The sequence below is a fragment of the Charadrius vociferus genome, unplaced genomic scaffold, assembly GCF_000708025.1.
Source record: "Charadrius vociferus isolate BGI_N301 unplaced genomic scaffold, ASM70802v2 scaffold70, whole genome shotgun sequence".
NCBI lineage: Eukaryota > Metazoa > Chordata > Aves > Charadriiformes > Charadriidae > Charadrius > Charadrius vociferus.
The window spans coordinates 62,319-80,883 of NW_009646851.1; the positions used below are offsets into that span (position 1 = coordinate 62,319).

At 42.9% G+C, this 18,565-nt stretch overlaps 1 protein-coding gene across 1 annotated transcript; it reads right to left on the reverse strand.

Moving 5' to 3' along the window:
* Positions 1 to 8,116: 8,116 nt before the first annotated feature.
* On the reverse strand, positions 8,117 to 18,067 carry CCL28 (chemokine (C-C motif) ligand 28). The gene is made up of 3 exons (XM_009894183.1): positions 18,004 to 18,067; positions 9,077 to 9,203; positions 8,117 to 8,273 (listed from the first exon to the last, which is right to left on the reverse strand). Exons 1-3 carry the CDS (start codon positions 18,065 to 18,067, stop codon positions 8,117 to 8,119), a joined length of 348 nt encoding a protein of 115 aa, XP_009892485.1.
* Between the last annotated feature and the right edge of the window lie 498 nt (positions 18,068 to 18,565).

The window sequence follows — 18,565 nt, forward strand, 5'->3', positions numbered from 1 at the left end:
GTAGGTCTCCTGAGAGAGCGCAGCTCCGCGCCCCGGGCCTGTGACACCCCCCCTTGCCTGTGTGAGGTCCCATGGTGGGCCAGGACCAAGCGCTCGGGGTGTGCGCAGGGGGTCTGCCGGCGAAATCCTCTGCAGAGGATGTGATGTCCCGTCCTGCCCACCATGGACACGTCATCCCAAACCGCGTCGTCCCAGCTTGGTGGATCCCCCGGGTGCCAAGCTGTGTCTCGTGGCGTTACTGTTATTTGGCCTATCGACAGTTAGCTAATGTATGGGTTCCACGTGCCAACCTCTGTGGCCTTTAGGCCCCATGATGTTTATATAAGTAAAACCAGCTAACCCATGGCTGCGCAGGTTGCTGAGCATCCCCAGAGAAGTCCTCCCTGCCCGTAGTGGGAGTACAAACCTTTGCTGCCGGTGGGAAAACTGCTCAATAAAAACCACACACCAATTTTAAAGCCTGGATGACTTGGCTTTTGACTCAAGTTAAAGAAATACACTCCCTGAGCAGCGGGTGTCAGGTTCTGTGAGGTCTGATTGCTGCAGCTAGCAGAATACAACGCCTTGCTCACCTCACACCATGTCAGGGTGTTAAAACGGTGTTATTTCCACCATCTTAGGGGCAGGTAAACATAATGTAAAAGAAAGGGAAAAACTGTCATTGAAACTTTTAACTCATATCATGTTTGTTCAATCTGTTTTGAACTTGTAACCGTTCTGCTATCGTCATGTAAAATCACAGATTTGTCACATAACTCTTTGTAGTGTGAGGATTGAGAAATGCTACTGAGAAATTGAGAAGTTTTGTTTGCACGTGTTAAGCTGCACACATCTGATAAGCTTATGCCAGGCTGTGCACAAGCCAGTTCCATTTGTCATTCTGAAAAAACATGAGGGCAAACCGCAAATTCAATAGGTGATGGCATAGTTACATCATGTAGATACACTGTTATCTTCTGTGCCTACAGACCAAGTGGACTTCTTGTTAGAAAAATTGAACTTAGCTCTGCAAATCTCAAACTGCAATTCCTCCTTCTTTTCCCTTCCTACCACAAAAAAAAAACCAACCCAAAAACAACAACAAAAAACCCAAGAACAAACAAAAAACCCTAAACCCCAGAACTGTGTCCTCATTCTAGACTTCAAAATGGGTTCCTAACGCCAGCCTCTCACGGGACGCTTTGCTGGCAAAATGTTTCCTGGCATTAGGGTACTGGGACTGTTGTGGCTCTAGAGAAGAGCAGGTGCTCGTGAGGAAGTGAAGCAGTCCATCTCGTTGAATTTGCAGGCGCTGGTGTTAGGGCTGCGGGTGCACCCTGAGACCGTGTAGCCCCTTCCCCGCACGCTGGTGCTTGGCTGCCTGGGCACACCGCTGGCTCCAGTACAACATGCTCACGCCGCCTGGCATGGGGCTGCAGCGGAAAGAGCTGCGTGACGAGAGGCTGTGAGGAGCCTCCCTCGGTGGCCTCTTTCTCTTCTCTTGGGAGCTGCGTGTGACATTGTGCCATCCTGCGTGGCGCCAGCGGTGTGCCAGTGCCTGGCTGCCTCCCTTGCTGGTCCTGACCCACTGACTTGGCCTCCCAGCTTCACCTCCAACCTGCTCGTGGCTACAGACTTGTTCCAGAAACCGGGACTCTTGGCTGACCCTGCTTGCCATCACTGGCCCTGCTCTACTTTTTTGTTTGGGCACTGTGAGAGCATGTCCTTGTCGGCTGGGCCGCTGTCCTGCCGGCCTTGTGGTCACGTTCTGCTCCTGGCTCGCCCTCCCTGGCAGAGCAGCCTGCCCTTGCTGCCGCCGGACGGCCAAAACCTGCTCCCCTGTAAGCCTGCCCTTACGTCGTGGTGGGTTGGGGTTTTTTTCTGATAAATGTCATATTTGCTTTCAAAATGATAAAGGCAGAATTGGTTTTTGCAATTTTTCTTTTTGTCGTGTAGTCAACAATAAATGCAGATGTAAATAGCAATCTTCTTATCTGTGTTACATCTTCACGGATCTGATCAAAAAAAGGTGCCAAAATGACTAAGATTAGCTTGGGGAGATGATCCATATTACTGCTTTTTCTATGGTCCATGGTACGAGATGATGAATGACATCCTGTAGTCTTTAACTTTTCGTGTTGTAGAAGATCGTATGACATAGACATGCATGCAATTATTGCTATTAACTTAAAATTATGTATTCGCAAAAAGAAAAAGCCCCAACCAAACTGACCATCTATAGCCAATAAAATTATAACTGTGTGCTCTTATTGTGCCAGTACTGAAGCACATTTAAAGATGACACTCTACAGATGATAAAGGAAAGCTGAAAAGTAAAATGTGATGGATAGTTGCTGGATTTTCAGAATTTTAAAACTGAGGTCAAGGACATAATGCAGTTCCAGTTTTTTAATAATTACCTGAAGTTAAATTCAGAGACCAGGTATCTAATCTATGCTGCTAAAAGCAGTGTATTTGTCTCCTCAGGATGTTTCTGAATCCAGATGCTAATTTTGTCCTTGTCGGCTGGGCCGCCGTCCTGCCGGCCTTGTGGTCACGTTCTGCTCCTGGCTCGCCCTCCCTGGCAGAGCAGCCTGCCCTTGCTGCCGCCGGACGGCCAAAACCTGCTCCCCTGTAAGCCTGCCCTTACGTCGTGGTGGGTTGGGGTTTTTTTCTGATAAATGTCATATTTGCTTTCAAAATGATAAAGGCAGAATTGGTTTTTGCAATTTTTCTTTTTGTCGTGTAGTCAACAATAAATGCAGATGTAAATAGCAATCTTCTTATCTGTGTTACATCTTCACGGATCTGATCAAAAAAAGGTGCCAAAATGACTAAGATTAGCTTGGGGAGATGATCCATATTACTGCTTTTTCTATGGTCCATGGTACGAGATGATGAATGACATCCTGTAGTCTTTAACTTTTCGTGTTGTAGAAGATCGTATGACATAGACATGCATGCAATTATTGCTATTAACTTAAAATTATGTATTCGCAAAAAGAAAAAGCCCCAACCAAACTGACCATCTATAGCCAATAAAATTATAACTGTGTGCTCTTATTGTGCCAGTACTGAAGCACATTTAAAGATGACACTCTACAGATGATAAAGGAAAGCTGAAAAGTAAAATGTGATGGATAGTTGCTGGATTTTCAGAATTTTAAAACTGAGGTCAAGGACATAATGCAGTTCCAGTTTTTTAATAATTACCTGAAGTTAAATTCAGAGACCAGGTATCTAATCTATGCTGCTAAAAGCAGTGTATTTGTCTCCTCAGGATGTTTCTGAATCCAGATGCTAATTTAAATTTACATCAAATCCAGATGCCCTCCTCTTGCAGACTAGTTTGATGACTAGTTCTTTATGGCCTAAGATCTACTACTTTTTCTTATTAATCAGTACAATTTATTTTATAATTGTTGTCAATAGCATTATTCTTTTTATTCTGCTTTTCCTGTCACTGTGTGTATTGCAAGTGAATACTTACACAAAAAGTACTATTATTTTTTCCCATGAAAGGACCTGCTTGTGCTGCTGTTGCGATAGACTACGATTGCTTTATATGACTTTCTCGTTAAAATTGCAGTAATGACATTATAGTTGTTGGTGACTCTTGTTGCAGACCTCTTAGGTAATTAATTATAGTCCTCTAACTAAACTGTGCTCCAGACATGTGATTGCCACTATTTTGAGCCCAGTTTGTAAGAATGCAGGTCATTTTCCCTTTCTCAAGCTTAGCCAATCTGCCCAGTGAGATTTTTCAATTGAGACTGTACTCAGTAATTTGGACTAATGTACCAAAATGAATGCTGTGCCCCGGTAACCTTAGAACTGGAAACCTGAGAAAGGAGAGGTCCATTTAATAAAGATGGTAGTATCAAAGAAACTCAGCGTGACTCAGAATAACCTTGGAGCAGAAACATGCTCATACGTTGCTAGTGAGAGGGCAAACACACTTCTTTCTCTGTTAAAATCCAGTCTGTTTTAGTAAAAGGGGAGTTTGAATTTGAGTCTCTCTCACCATTTTTCAGCTGTGTAAAAGTGGGTGAGATCTCATAATTCAGTACTATTTTGAAAGAAACGTGTTTCCTGTCTGATGACTCACCTTTACTTCTAGTTTTATGCCAGTGTATCGAATTTCAGGTGCTGGTTTTGTTTCAATAGACCCAATAGGTTCTTTGCTTCTGTTTAGTAATTCTTAAGCCATTCTATCTATGACTCTTTTTTCCTAAAGCCTCCTAGAGAAATAAAGACTGTCATATTAGGTTAAGTTAATGACGCTTAAAATAAATGAAACAGCCAGACAATTAAAGCTGTTTCTTAAAACCATTTAAAAGTGAATTTATTGGAAATTTCAATAATATTAATTCCAGACCTAATTTGGATTTAATTCAATGGGAGCTATACTTCTAAGTCACTAAAATACTCACTGGTGTTTTCAGACGCAGCCAGCTACATCTTTAGGTGCCTAAACCCATTGAAAAGAGCTTTAGCCAGCATTTTCAGGGAAAACAAAGTCGTGTGCCGTAATAATCTCTTCCACAAAACAAGATGTTGAGATGACTTTACTGAAAAAGTATTGATTTAATTTTGTTGCCAAGTACAAAATAGCAAAGGTCAAAAATAATGCTCAGGTACAGAGAGCATGAGGTCACCTAAGTGAAGGTTTGGAAACTGGAAGGTTTTTCTTTTGCGTATTTGTGTGTCAGGGTTCAGGGGTAAATGGAACTGTACCAGACAGTAGATTTTTCAGGCGCTGTTTTGATACTTCATATACCACTATCATGGAAGAAAGTTTTTTAGATTGAATGACTAGTGTTTAATTCCCAAAAGAATGCACAGGAACACAAACTTGAAACACATTTGGCAGCTGGGAGAGGGCTTCTGTCATCTCACAATCTCTTAATTGGATCTACTGCATCCAAGATAACGTGATACAACATTCCATACACTCTGAAGAACTGGGGGTTGTAAACAAAACTATCAAAGCCTGTCTTTTAGAGTAGGTCCAGTAAGTGCAAATATTTCAATAGCATTTGGGTTGCAGATCTGGCTGGGTCTTAAAATATTGATAACATTGTAACAATTCCAGTTATTAAAAGCTATAAAAATGCATTTAAATTATACCTTGCTGCTTTTATAGAGTATGTGTAAGAGGAGGAATTGCAGCAGTGTTATGATTTCAAATACAAAGCAGTATTTGTTGAACAGGTAATAATCTAAGATTTGGGGGCCAAGAAAGCTGACAGTACAAAAACGGGTCGTGACTAGGGAGCAGATACTGGTTTCCAAACCGGAGAGAAAACCGCAGCTGCACTGGGTTCTTACAGCTGGCAGAGGACAGGTCTGCAGGCCAGGACTGTGTGGAGCTTCCCAGCAGCCCATGCCTAAACCAACAGGGACTTGACTTGACTTGACTTGACTTGACTTGACTTGACTTGACTTGACTTGACTTGACTTCCCTTCCCTTCCTTTCCTTTCCAACAGACTGAGCGTCCAGGACTTCCCACTCTTGATGGCTGCTGTGGTCTCATCTGGAGCCCCAGCTTCACTTTTTCTTATCTCAACCGTCAGCTTGACTTTGCTCCCTTCTTGCTCCAGTCTCCCAAACTTTCCTGACTTGCCTTTACCAAGTGGCGATATTTAATGGTTCAGGTGGTTCACAGGGGCCTCAGACGTGCCTGCCTCAGCCTGGAAAGTTAGTTGCGTACTCTAATCCCGTGAAATGCTGAATATCTCCAGCAGGAAATTGGGGTACACTCCACACTTTAGTCAATACTTAGAGTACGCTCCATACACTCAAAAGGCCACTGATTGCATTGATGGAAAAGCTATGAGGAGCTGAGATGCCATCAAAAACCCACCTAGAAATCTGTGGGTCAAGAGGGAAGCATGAAGGTAAAATCTGGAATCCGGAGCAGAACATGAGGAAGAAAATAAAGAGAACTGCCAGAAACAGTGAGGTACTGATACCATAGTGTAATATATTTCAGCAATTTAGTGTTCCTGGTGCTCTGGTAACCTGGGCCCAGGAGAACTGGATTCTGTCTAATACGCATTCACTATATCCATGTGGTGTCCAGGCAGTGCGGCACCAGAGCGCGAATGACATGGTGGAAAACGTGTGCCGTTTCAGCTTGCATGAGCCAGGGTCACATCCTCTGCCTCCCCAGCATGCCAAACACAGCGTTCGGGAGGAAGAGCTTCCGTGCATGTTCAGAGTCAGAGAGAACAGCCCCAGCTCCTGCCCCTGGCAGAAGGCTCCCTGCGTTGTCGCTTTAAGTGGCAGAGGATGGAGCGATGCCAACGTACGCGGTGTACACAATATTCCCTAGAAACTGGAAGAAGAGTCAGATGAGTTGCCTCATCCCTGTTAGGAGGCTGTTGGCTGATCGGAGAAGATAATTATGTTTCTTTTTTTCTCTCATCTGTTTTGGAAGGAGTCAGTTTCTTTCATCAGATATCCATCTGTGGGAGTATGCTACCTATTCTCTAGTGACCTTGCTAGGGATGTTCACCTTTATTTTATTTAGGGAACCTGTCAGCAGCTGCTTCTATCTACTGTTGTCTGAGGTGCTTTCTCCCATGTTTGCAGCATGTAGTTAGACATAACAATTACAAAACAAACACAGGAGATAACTCTGAGGAGCTAATTTAAGTCAAACGCAGTGAATGAAAACAAACAGTAATTAGTAGGGGAAGAGGAGGAACAGAATTATGCTGCTATGTTAAATATTTTTGGCTCACTAGGTAAATAATTTAAGTATGAGTTCTATGGCATTTATTCTTTTTAAGACCTCTCTTTTTCCTCATTTGCTGTGTTCCACATTTGCATCTCTGAGGAAAAGTGCCATTGACTGTGATAACTTTGTGGAAATATTAAATTAGTCTGAAGTTTCCTGGGAAGGAGGGAGGGAATTGGAGACTGTGCCACACAGGAGAAGACAGTGCCGTGCGGTGGGAGGGAGGCTATGGAGTGGGTAGCCAGACTGCCATCTTCGTTGGTCTTCAAACGAAGGCCTTGACAGACACGTGCGATCCTCAAAGGTAATTACGAAAAATTCAGCAAAGAGGGTAGTAAGAACCCAGCTGAAGGATTTGAACAGGGAACCGAATGTACAAAAGCAACAGAGATTATCCTTATTGCTTAGCTTTGGATGCCACACTTTGAGCCCAATGAACAGGCTCAGTTATTATCACTGAAATTGTCTTTTGTGGGAGACCTCAGCTGGTCCGAGGGATCAAAATATAAGTTTAACACTGACCCTGAACAGATACCCATGTACCCTTGAGGAGACAGAAGAATCCTGAGAAGATCCGAGCAAACAAGATAAGGGGTGGCAAACATCCTGGCTTTTCCCAGAGCATGAACAGCGCGTGATCAACAATTGTATTGGCTGAATGGTGTGTGATGTGAGAGTGGATTGGGCAACAGTAGAATGTTAGAATATATGCACAGATAAGCAACCAGGTAAGAGGATATAAAAGAGCAGTGCTTGTAAAATAAAGGAGGACGATTGCTGTAACTGGATATTGAGTGTCGTGTCCGTCTCTACAACGACACCCTTTCATGATAATAACAGCTGGGAGCAGAGATTGTTTGGAATAGGTAAAAGATATGTGGTTTTGGCCAACTTCAACTGAACTAGTATCTGGAAAGATATCTGTAAAATTATGTAAGAAGAAAAAGAAAATATTAATGACTGGAAGAATAGAAACAAAACAGGCAACAGCACAAAGATGTCTGCAGACAAGGAAGAACAGGGACCAAGAAAGGGACTGGGAATAACAGAGTGATGAGAAGAAACTGCATACTGGCAGTTAAAATAGAAGTCACAGGAGAGGTTGCCATGAAAGCAGGGTGGGAGAGAGGAGGATTTAAGTCTACCAATAGATCTAGGAGGTACAGCAAGCACTTGCTACAAGACATCATCAGCAACACCTACGTGGCTGGTAATCTGACCAGCATTGTTCCCATGTACAAGTGATTTTTTCTGCCACTGCTTTCTCTAGCACATAGATATTTGAAAAGTCACTTTGTCGCTACAATGATCCATTGTTGATAAAGTCTGGTATCTTTGTTTGCAGTGCCGTATGTCACAGGTATCTTCATCATGGGGCTTACTTCATCAAGTTACTGTTTCTTTTCTTTCTTTTTAATAATTTTGGTTCTTCTCTGCCTTCCACCATGAGTTTTTTTTCTGGATGTCTTGTGCTTATTCTTCTTCATCCACTTTTTAACTCTTCTAATCTGCGGGCTCACACAGAACTTTCTGCCTTCTATGTAGAGACTGCCAGAGCAAAAATTGGTTGTCAGTTTCAAAGAAAAATATTACCCCCCCAATTTTCTTAAATGATCATACTTATCACTCACCTATGAAGACCACAAAGATAGAATTGTTTGATCTTAAATTTTATTTTATAATATGTCTGTTCACTTTTGTCTGGTTTCAAATATGTAAAAGTTAGGATCTAAGCTTTGCATCATTACACTTGTCTTCCAAAATGTGAAAAAAGCTTTACTACTTCAGAGGTTCTGGAAAGACCCACAGTGAAAAACAGTGCATTTCTATGGCTAATAAATAAGTAGATGACTTTATTATTATTGTTGTTGTTATTATCATGACCATCATGCAAATGTCTAGAAATAAAAAATGTCCAATATTTCTTTGAAATTTATCAATTTAACCCAAGCAGTGTGATATTGTAACAGAAAAAAAAAAAAATAGAAATAGCTTATGTACCGAAGTAAAGCTGATTTAATAAGTTTAGGCAAAGTTCATAGAGGATCAATAACTGGAAAAAGAAAGAGAAGTCTTAAGGTGCATGAGTCATTCTTCAGTTCTGAAAATAAAGCAAGTGTCAAAGTTAGTGTAGGCTGAATAATGGTCAATATTATTACTGAAAAGAAAATTCAATTTTAGCAGTCAGAAGTTTAAATAGCACAAAGAAGGTCAGTTCTTAAATCACACACAATTTTGTTTTTCATTGAATTGGTGTTAGCATTCTAAGAGTCTACTTGTTTGAATAGCACCTAATAGGTTTTAACTTGGCAGTACCCCTTTCACAGAGAAGGACCCAAAACATCTCTTACATAACAGCTTCTAGGTGACACAGGCCATCCGCTTTCTGGATTTCAAACCTCTCCACTCTTCGGAGAATTCCTTTGGGAATTTCATCTGAAATTTTTGTGCAACAGCTAAAGGCCCCAGGAAACAAAGCTAAAAAGAGTAATAACAATGTTAGAAACAACATAGATATGAAGGGGACAATTCATAGGTTGGCTTCACAGAATGGTTGAGGTTGGAAGGGACCCCCGGCGGTCGTCTTCTTGACCAACCTCCCTGCTCAAGCAGGGCCACTGGGAGCCACTTGCCCAGGACCATGTCCAGACACCTGAATATCTCCAAGGATGGAGACTCCACAACCTCTCTGGGCAACCTGCTCCAGTGTTTCACCACCCTCACAGCAAACCCCACCATATTTTCTTGTGTTCAGATTGAATTTTATGTATTTTAATTTGTGCTCATTGCTTTTTGTCCTGTCAGTGGGCACTACTGCAAACATCCTGACTCCCTCTTCTTCTTTCATTCCCATCAGGTATGGGCATGATGGTTGCAACACCTTGATGAGAACTCCCTTGAGCCATCTCTTCTCCAAGATAAACAGTTCCATCTCTCTCAGCCTTTTCTCATATGCAGGATGTTCCAGTCTCTTCATCATCTTTGTGGCTCTTCACTGGACTTTCTTTATAAGTCCATGTCTCTCTTGTACTGGGGAGCGCAAAAACGGACACAGCACTCCAGATGTGGCCTCACTAGAGCTGAGTAGAGGGAAGGATCACCTCCCGTGACCCTGTGACCAGTACCCTCTGCTCACAACCCCTGGTAATGTGGTTAGCGTAACTAACACCATTTTATGAGGCAAGCAGCCATTCTCTGTGACCAAGCAAGTCACGTATTTGTTCCCTTTCCCTCATTATCAGGCCCTGTAGGTCCTGTGAACCAAGCAGATGAACCAAACAAATTTCTTCCTCCCTTCCCTACTGGCCCCCAGCATGTACCGCTGCCTGGGGTTATTCCCCCCCAGACTTTGCATTTCCCCTTGTTGAACTTCATGAGATTCCTCTCTGCCCATTTCTACAGCCTGTTGTGGTCTATCTGTATGCAGCAAAACTGTGGTCAATCAGCCACTGCTCTGAGTTTTTTATCATCTGCAAACTTGCTGAGGGCACATTCTGTCCCATTGTCCAGGTCATTGATGAAGATGTTGAACAGTATTGGCCCCCATGTTGACCCCTAGGGTACACCACTAGTGACTTGCTTCCAATTGGACTTTGTGCCACTAATCACAACGCTCGGGACCTGGTCATTCGGGCAGTTTACAGTCCACCTCACTATTCACTCATCTAACCTGCACTTTGTCAGCTTGTCTATGATGATATTACAAGAGACAGTGTCAAAGGCTTTACTGAACTCAAGGTAAACAACATCCACTGCTCTCCTCTTGACCACCAAGTTAGTCACCTCATTGTAGAAGGCTATCAGGTTGTTCAAGCATGATTTCCCCTTCATAAACCCATGCTTTCTGCTCCTGATCACAGTGTTGTCCTTCAGATCTTTGGAAATGCTTTCCAGGAGGTTTTTCTCCACCTCCTTCCCAGGGATTGAGGTGAAGTTGACCAGCCTATAGTTCCCTGGAAATTCCTTCTTGGCCTTCTTGAAGATAGGAGTGATATTTGCTCTTTTCCAGTCTTCAGGAACCTCTCCCAGCTGCCACAATTGTTCAAAGATAATTGACAGTGGCCTCACAATGACAAGAGCCAGCCTCCTCAGCACTGGTAGGTGGTGCACCCCATCTGTCTCTGTGGCCTTATGTAGGTCCATCACAACCCTTGCAAGATTCAACTCTAGCTCAGCCTTGGCTTTCCTAACCCCATTCCTGCATAATGAGACAGCAACCCCATACTCCACCTGCGTCACCTGCCCCTGCTTCCACCCTTTCATTCCACACTTTGTTTTTATGTTCAAGTTAAGTTAGGAGTTCTGTGCTCATCCATGCAGGCCTCCTGCCACTTTGCTTGGCGTTCTATTTGTCGGGACAGGCCTTTCTAGAGCTTGGAGGAGGTGATCCTTGAATATGAGCCAGCTCTCCTCGACCCCTCTTCTCTCCAAGGTCATATTCCACGGGATTCTTCCAAGCAGATCTCTGAAGAGGTTGTAAATCTGCTCTGCTGAAATCCAGGTCTGTGATCTTGGTTTTTGTCCTGCTCCCTTCTCCTAGGATCCTGAACTCCACCATCTTATGGATGTTGCAGCCAATGCTGACTTCCATGCCCCTGACCAGTTCTTCCTTGTTCACAAGTATTTGGGCCAGCTGAGTGCTTCTCCTTGCTGGTTCCTTGATTACTTGTGCCCAAATATGTCATCAATGCACACGAGAAATCTTGTAGATTGCTTGAGCACTGCTGTATTGTCCTTCCAGCAGATGTCAGAGTGGTTAATGTCCGCCATGAGGACCAGGACCTATGAATGCAAGGCTTTCTCCAGCTGTTTGAAGAAGGCCTCGTCTACTTCTTCCTGGTCAGTATGTCTATAGCAGACACCCACTACAATGTCACCCATGTTGGTCTGCCCACTAATCCCGACCCATAAGCTCTCAGTTGGTTCATCATCCATCCCCAGGCAGAGCTCCAGGCACTCCAGCTACTCTCTACCCCCTTGTTTTCCTGGCCCATTCTTTGTAAAGAGTCCCTAAAAGACCATACTTCTCCATTGCAGCACACAAGCCATCCTACCATGTCTCTGTGATCCCAGTGAGGTCCTGTACCTGCAGGCAGACTTCTGACTCCTCCTGTTTGCTCCCCATGCTACATGCGTTAGTAGCAAGGGCATTTCAGAGAGCTGTCAAGGGCTAGTTGTCTATACAGCTTGTGGGATGAGATACCATCCTCTCAGCTCCTCCCACAAGACAGATGGGTGGTTTCGGTGTTTAAAGAACAGTTTCCTCCACCTCTCCTTCTGCACATGTATGTAAAGGCTTGTTACATTAAAATAAAAATAATTTAAAAAAAGATTTAAGTGTTTTATTTGTGGAAGAAGATCACCAACATTAATGACACAGGAGATGTCAGGAGTATAATTTAAAAGCTCTGCCTTGTGAGGTTGAATCAGGCCCATTATCTTTTGTCTTTGAAACTCTTAATGCTGTTGCTGGGTTTTGTGTTTTCTTTTTCCCCGAGAGCTCCCATGGCTGAACGTGTCTCCACTAGGGAATGATCTCCTGCAGATTTTCTCCTGCTGGCTAATACCACCTTGAAAATAAAAAGTCACTGACTCTTAAAAAGCAACTAACTCAAGATTTTTTTTCATGACAAATACTAACATTTTGGTGTTTGATTTTCTTCTGTTCTAGAGACAGACCTTCTAAAAGGGATTCCCTCCATCAACTCAAGGACAAGAAAAGCTGTGTGGCTCAGGGATTTATCTAGGATGGGAGCGTCTCAGGATCAAACCCATGCTTCAAAGTGAGCAGAGCAAGGATCCCTGTGTCCCAGTCCGTGAACTAACCTGGGAGAAGTGGAGACACAGTCTTCTTCCTGTTTGTTTTGATTATTATTTCTTTCCTTAGCCTGTAAATCATGCTGTTCCTTAAGTAATCATTTCACCTCGGAGCACAAGAGTCATAGGGCAAGAAAAAAAGAAGCAGGAGAATCAGTTTAAGTCCCTGTAAGCGGGAGATGAGAAGTCCGTTTAAATATTTTCCCATAAGCAAGAAGATTGTGTTCCTTGTTCCTTACGAGAGTTCTCGCTGAGCACTGGGATAACAGGTGCCAGCAGAGCCACAGCAGCGAGCTCGAGCAGCTACCCCCACCACAGGAGCCACCGAAGACCCATCACACCACCCACTGCAGCTTGCCAGTGGCTTCCATACCAGTGGGGCTGATGACAGAGCCCCGGGGTTTCACAGTCGGAAGGGGGGGTGAAAGACAGCAGCTGGCCTAGCAGCTACCTCCTCAGCAGCCCAGAGAAGAGGACTCTAAGTAATCATATGATGCAGAAGGACTAATTAAGTGTTGAATGTTACCTGTGTTATTTCCCTGTTGTCCTTTGCTTTTGTCTCTTCGACAGAATACTGCTTGTGAAGCCAATTAATTGATGTTTGCAAATGGGAATTCAGCTCATTGTGCACTACTAAGTTTATTTTTTCCTGAGGGGTCAAGGCAGTGTTGGTGACACTAAGGTATGGCAGGAAAGTATGGCACTAGAGTATGACACTAAAGTATGTTGCCAGTCAGCTCCTGGCAGAAGGATTATACAGGATAAAACCTCAAAGAATGGTAATTATACCTTAAACTCTATCAGAGGTTGCCAGCTGTGCTTTTTGGCGATGCCTAGTCCTGTGCTACTTTGGAGTCTGGTAAACTAAAATGCTTGGCAAGGCCAGCACTGCCGGCCTCCCATGGAACGGCTGGATATTACAGAAGGTCTTAGGATGATCCACCTGCCTGCCGAACTCTTCCTCTCCTGGTCTCTCCAGTGCCTGGCTACTATCATCGCACTTTATGTACTCAGAAACAGCACTTGCTTTGATCCCCAGATCTCAATCATCCGTATTGTGCTTTATAGTACAATACAGGGCACTATATAGCAAGCACTACGTGAGTCATTTGTACGCCTTATAACAGAAAATTAAGAAATTAATATTGATGTACTTCTATACTTTATAAGGAAAAAATATACACAAACTCATATAAGGAAAATCAAGCAAAATTCTTGATGCATCCAGGTGGGCTTATGAGTATCTCACTGGCTACTTGTGTTTGCAAGGAACTTAGCCAACAGGAACTGCATTTTTTAGACTTGTTTATAATTGCACATTTAGATACCACTTAGAGCACTAGAGTAGCAGTTTTAGAGTGAATTCGACTACCTGATGCTCAGCCAATCTTTGAATTGGAGCAATAAGCCACTGACGTCTAATTCATGCAGCTATACAAAAAGCTGTGCCGCCCAACCTGAGAACCCGGAATAGACTGCATGTGATGAAACTGGTGAATACACCAACAGAACGCAGACTGAAATTTTGGATAAAATGTGAATGAGGTCGTGCTTACGTTCTTCCTAAAGAGCCAGAAGCATTTCTCACAGAGATTGAGAACCTGCTAGTAACTTTTCATGTGTGTACCTGGGGAGGCTGTCTTGCTTTCATAGGTTTGTATGGGTGTTTGCTTTGAGGAATTCTGATCTGCACTGTTTTTGTGACGAAAAAGAAGATGCCACTTTTAATTTTGTTGTTGTTGTTGTTGTTCTGTGCTTGAAAGTACACCTACAATATGGAAAATAGAAATTTATTGTCTTTGAGTCACAGATGAATACACAGCATCAGGGTCTTTTTCACCAGACAACATGACAGTGTCATCAGCAACCCTGTGTTGATAGAGGCACTTGTGATAACTGATACCTTTTTACATGGGAGTCTGTTTTAAGAGTGATTTTTTTTTTTTTTTTTTTCTGTGTGAAGAACAATCAGGGCAGTGAGCCAAGGAATTCCTGTATTTCCCCAGAGCCCCAGGGGAGGGGATGGAGCACTGAGCCATCCTGCAGCTCCATTGCTCAGTCCATTATTACCGTAACAGCACGCTAATCCCGCAACTGGGAAGGAACCAGGAGGTATATAAACAAAGCTAATGATTTCAGCCCAACCCAACGCCATAATTTTTTTTGTGGTTTCAGCAATGAGATCAGTCTTATTAGTAATCATTGGTCTAAACAGTGGTTAAAAGGAAAGAACTGTGGTTTCCCACAAGGATGTTGGCATGGCCTTTTGTGTGCCATTTGTCAGTCAAACAGATTTTTCAGTGCTGCCCATTTAATTTGTCTATATGGCTCAATGGCACAGTCAGAAATCCACAGCTGCTTACCCAAAAATTATTTAGACCTGTTGTCTGACACTGAGGCTCTTTAACCAGAAAACTAAAGGAGCCACTGAGAGGACCGACAAGCTTAGCAATAGATCTTGAGACAAGTCCACTCGGGGATTGCTGTGTTATTATTTCAGCAGGTGCTATTGTCTGTTTTGGCATTTCTTCCCTGAGAAGTCTTATTCAGGGAAGACCTATTGCTTTTTAAAAGTTTTATTTCATATCTTTAGGTGGCATCTAAATACTTCAGTCCGGCAGAAAAGTCCACTGGAGCAAGTTAAGCACCCTTGCAGAGAGCAAGCGAGATATTAACTGGAAAAATACCTTCACTCACCCCACCTTCTCTCTCAAGTATGCCTAAAAAGGACCTCCTTTTCAGATGCATGTGACTTGTGGCATAAAATAGTGCTGATATTTTCATTATACTGGATTTACTTAACATGCTATGTATAGCTTTATCAATTTCAAAAGAATTGGAGAGAAAAGAAAGCTTTGCCTTTCTAGCGAGAATAACTTGTTTAGCGCATTTGAAAAAAAAAACCACTTGATTTTTTTCTTAAAAAGATAATCCCTGAAACTCTGAATTATTTTGAAATAGTGCTCGTTGTTCAAGGAATATAGCATAAGAACTCAATTTAAACTTCCCATGGTAGTTTGTTTCCTGGGAAGACTATGAGGACTGCTGTTGATATGGACATTTGGGGGTTGGACTAGATGACTTTTAAGGTTCCCTTCCAACCCACACTATTCCATGATTTTCAAGGCTGGAAGGCTGCCTGGAGATGGGCAGGTGGGTATATCACATAGGTCATGATGTTCAAATGGGTCTTTGTCCATCTGATCACTATCAGTTTGCAAGCTGTCTGGCTGTCCCCATACAACATACAACGCAGACTGAAAACTGGCAAAAACAGTGTGTAATATTGACATGGTTAAACAAACACTAGTATCCAATGCCTTATCAGAAGGTGAAATTTCTGCTATTCTTTGCAAAAATAAACCACATAACATCTTGCACATTAAGATGCAAAAAGAAGCTGTCATGTGAACATACATCTGTTTTTTTTCTATAAAGCAATGCCATTTGATAAGAGGGAACTCATCTCACACACTGCATAGATCACCCTTGCCCTGACCAGACCATCATTACGGGAATAACTTGACTAGGATAACCCCAGGAAACTCCATTAGGAAGCCTCAGAAAGTCTTATTTAGCTGTTGTTCCTACCCTGTATCATTCAACACTTCTTTTGGATGCTTTTACTCTACAGGAATTACCAAATTTCTCTCTTCGTATCTTCAAGATAAAATACTTGTAGGAGTTTCTGAAAGAGAACTTCTGCCTTCTCAAATTGAAATTCAAACCAACCACCTCTGAAATAAGTTCCCTTGTCCAACCTGATACGTGCTCTGTCATGCAGTGCTGCCCACTTCCCCCCGGGCACTCTGTAAATCCTTGGCACTGAGATGAGATGATGGAAGACTACCATGGTTTTTTTAAAGTAAAATTGCAAATACTTCTTTTGAATTATATTCAGGGAAAAAAAATCCCTGTCACACTCTACAAAATAATCTTAATCTAATTTTCTGGCACTGCCTGGCAGGGCCGTGTTCCCACCTGCAGCTAGCTGTAATTTTGGCCACCAGATGGCTTTCCCGGCCTCTGTCAACAGCTACCAGTTCACATCCACAAGCAAAGGAAACTTGCAATTTTGCATGTAGCAGCCCAGATCTTACTTGCATATCTGTACCACGACCCTGAAATAAATGGATGCATAATGGTCAGCTTAAGAACCCTAACCCTAGTTAGGGTCAACCCTAAATCTATTTCAGATCAGGGTAGGGTGTGCCTTTGCCCAGACAGCCACATTCAGTTCTGCCCATTTTTTTTTTTTTGTGGGTTCTGCCATTTGAATATTGTTGTTAAATGTGGAGCAAATTTGCATGAGGAAAGTTAGGTGGTAAAGGTATTTCCTTTGTGCCGGGTGGTTCAGTATAAAAGAACGCGTTCTAAGACAACCTTTACTTTGACCTGTGCATGTGTGTGCCAGTCCTATTGTGCAAGACCTTGCTGACTGGCCAGATCATAAATCTAATAGAAGAGCACTTCCAGAGCCTTCCCACACCAGCAGGTGCAGTGGCCATTTTAACAGGATAAAATTTTAAGGTAGATTTTGTCCATGCGTTGACTAAATCCTCCAGGAACTCCACAATTCCTACTCCTAATGAAGCCGGTGGAGCTTGGCAAAGTAACATCTCAAAGACTGAAGTCCCCCAGAATTTGAGTTATCTTCTCTGTGAACACAGCTTATTTTACAGTAGAAAATTACAAAGAAAAACTAAGAATTCAAGCACAGCACTGGCTAATCTGTTTTGAAACTTTTTTAATTTTGATGAAAATGCAAGAAGACCAAAGCAAGTGTTACTAGGTCTCCCGAATCCCCGAGACATGTTGCACCAAATGCAGAACAAAACTGCATGCAAAACTACTTTTCTGCAGAGAGAAATCAGTTACATGAAATTTGTCATAAAACATTTTTTTTTTAAATCTTTGCAATCCAGGGCCACTTAACTTCATAGGAAAAAGACCAAGTGATTTTCTAAACGTATTCCCTCTCAAGAAGCTTGGAAAGGAGGAAATTGTGCCTGAACTAGAGAGATTGCTTTAAACAAATAGTGAAATTTTATTAGGTGTTCCCTCAGGAAATCACAGCTTTAAAGGTCTTGTGCTTTCAGCAGTTAAAGTCTATTGGCTATGATGTTCTTGGTGTTTGCTATGACAGATAACCCACTCAGCTTTTCCTTGCTTAAGCCATTTTACAGAATCATAAAGTCCCCGCATTTGTTGCGGGAACATCAAGGAAATGCTCAAATGAAGATCTGACTACACTGAAACAAATGCCAATTGTTCTGTGCAGTTTAAGACAGACGGGTTTCACTTTCTTGCTCTCACCATGCTACAGTACAGACTTTTATGCTACCATCTGTGGTCCCATGCAAAGGCTCAAGCAAACGCAATTCCAGGTAGATACCTTTCAGGTCTTGTTTTCTTTTAGGAGATTGAAGTATAGAAACAGATACAGTACAGATTTACTTACTCTCAGACGTCTGAGTAACCGTGACTGCTAGAATAGCCAGAATGGTGACTAAACTCGCATCCATTCCTCCTAGGAGCTGCGGGACCGCAGCCAGAGAGCAGGCGGTGAGCTGCAGGAACTAACGCCTGACCCTACCTCCTGGCTGCTGGGCATGAACGTGACTCAAAGCCCCACCCTGAGCAGCAGCTGGACATGTAGATGTATGGTTAAGTGTTTTGCCGGATGGCAAAATAGGCTATTTGTCACATAGCGCCCCAAGATGGTACTGCCTTACGGCTGTATCCTCCCAGACCTCCGCACTGATGAGGCTCTTCAATAATAAAAATGCCGAGGATAGAAGTGCTTCAGAAACAAACATTTGCTGGAATAAGGCAGAAGGAAAAAAACACCCTCTGCTATTAGGTATCATCTCCATGAAAGCTAAACATGCAATATCGTAGGCCAAACCTGCCCACACGCACAAGCTGAGAAAGACCCTAGCTTTGCAGTAGCTTTGCATGTGACTGCTGCATTTTCAGCTGGTAAAGACCCTGAGCAAGGGCTGCGTTATTCAGCACACCTT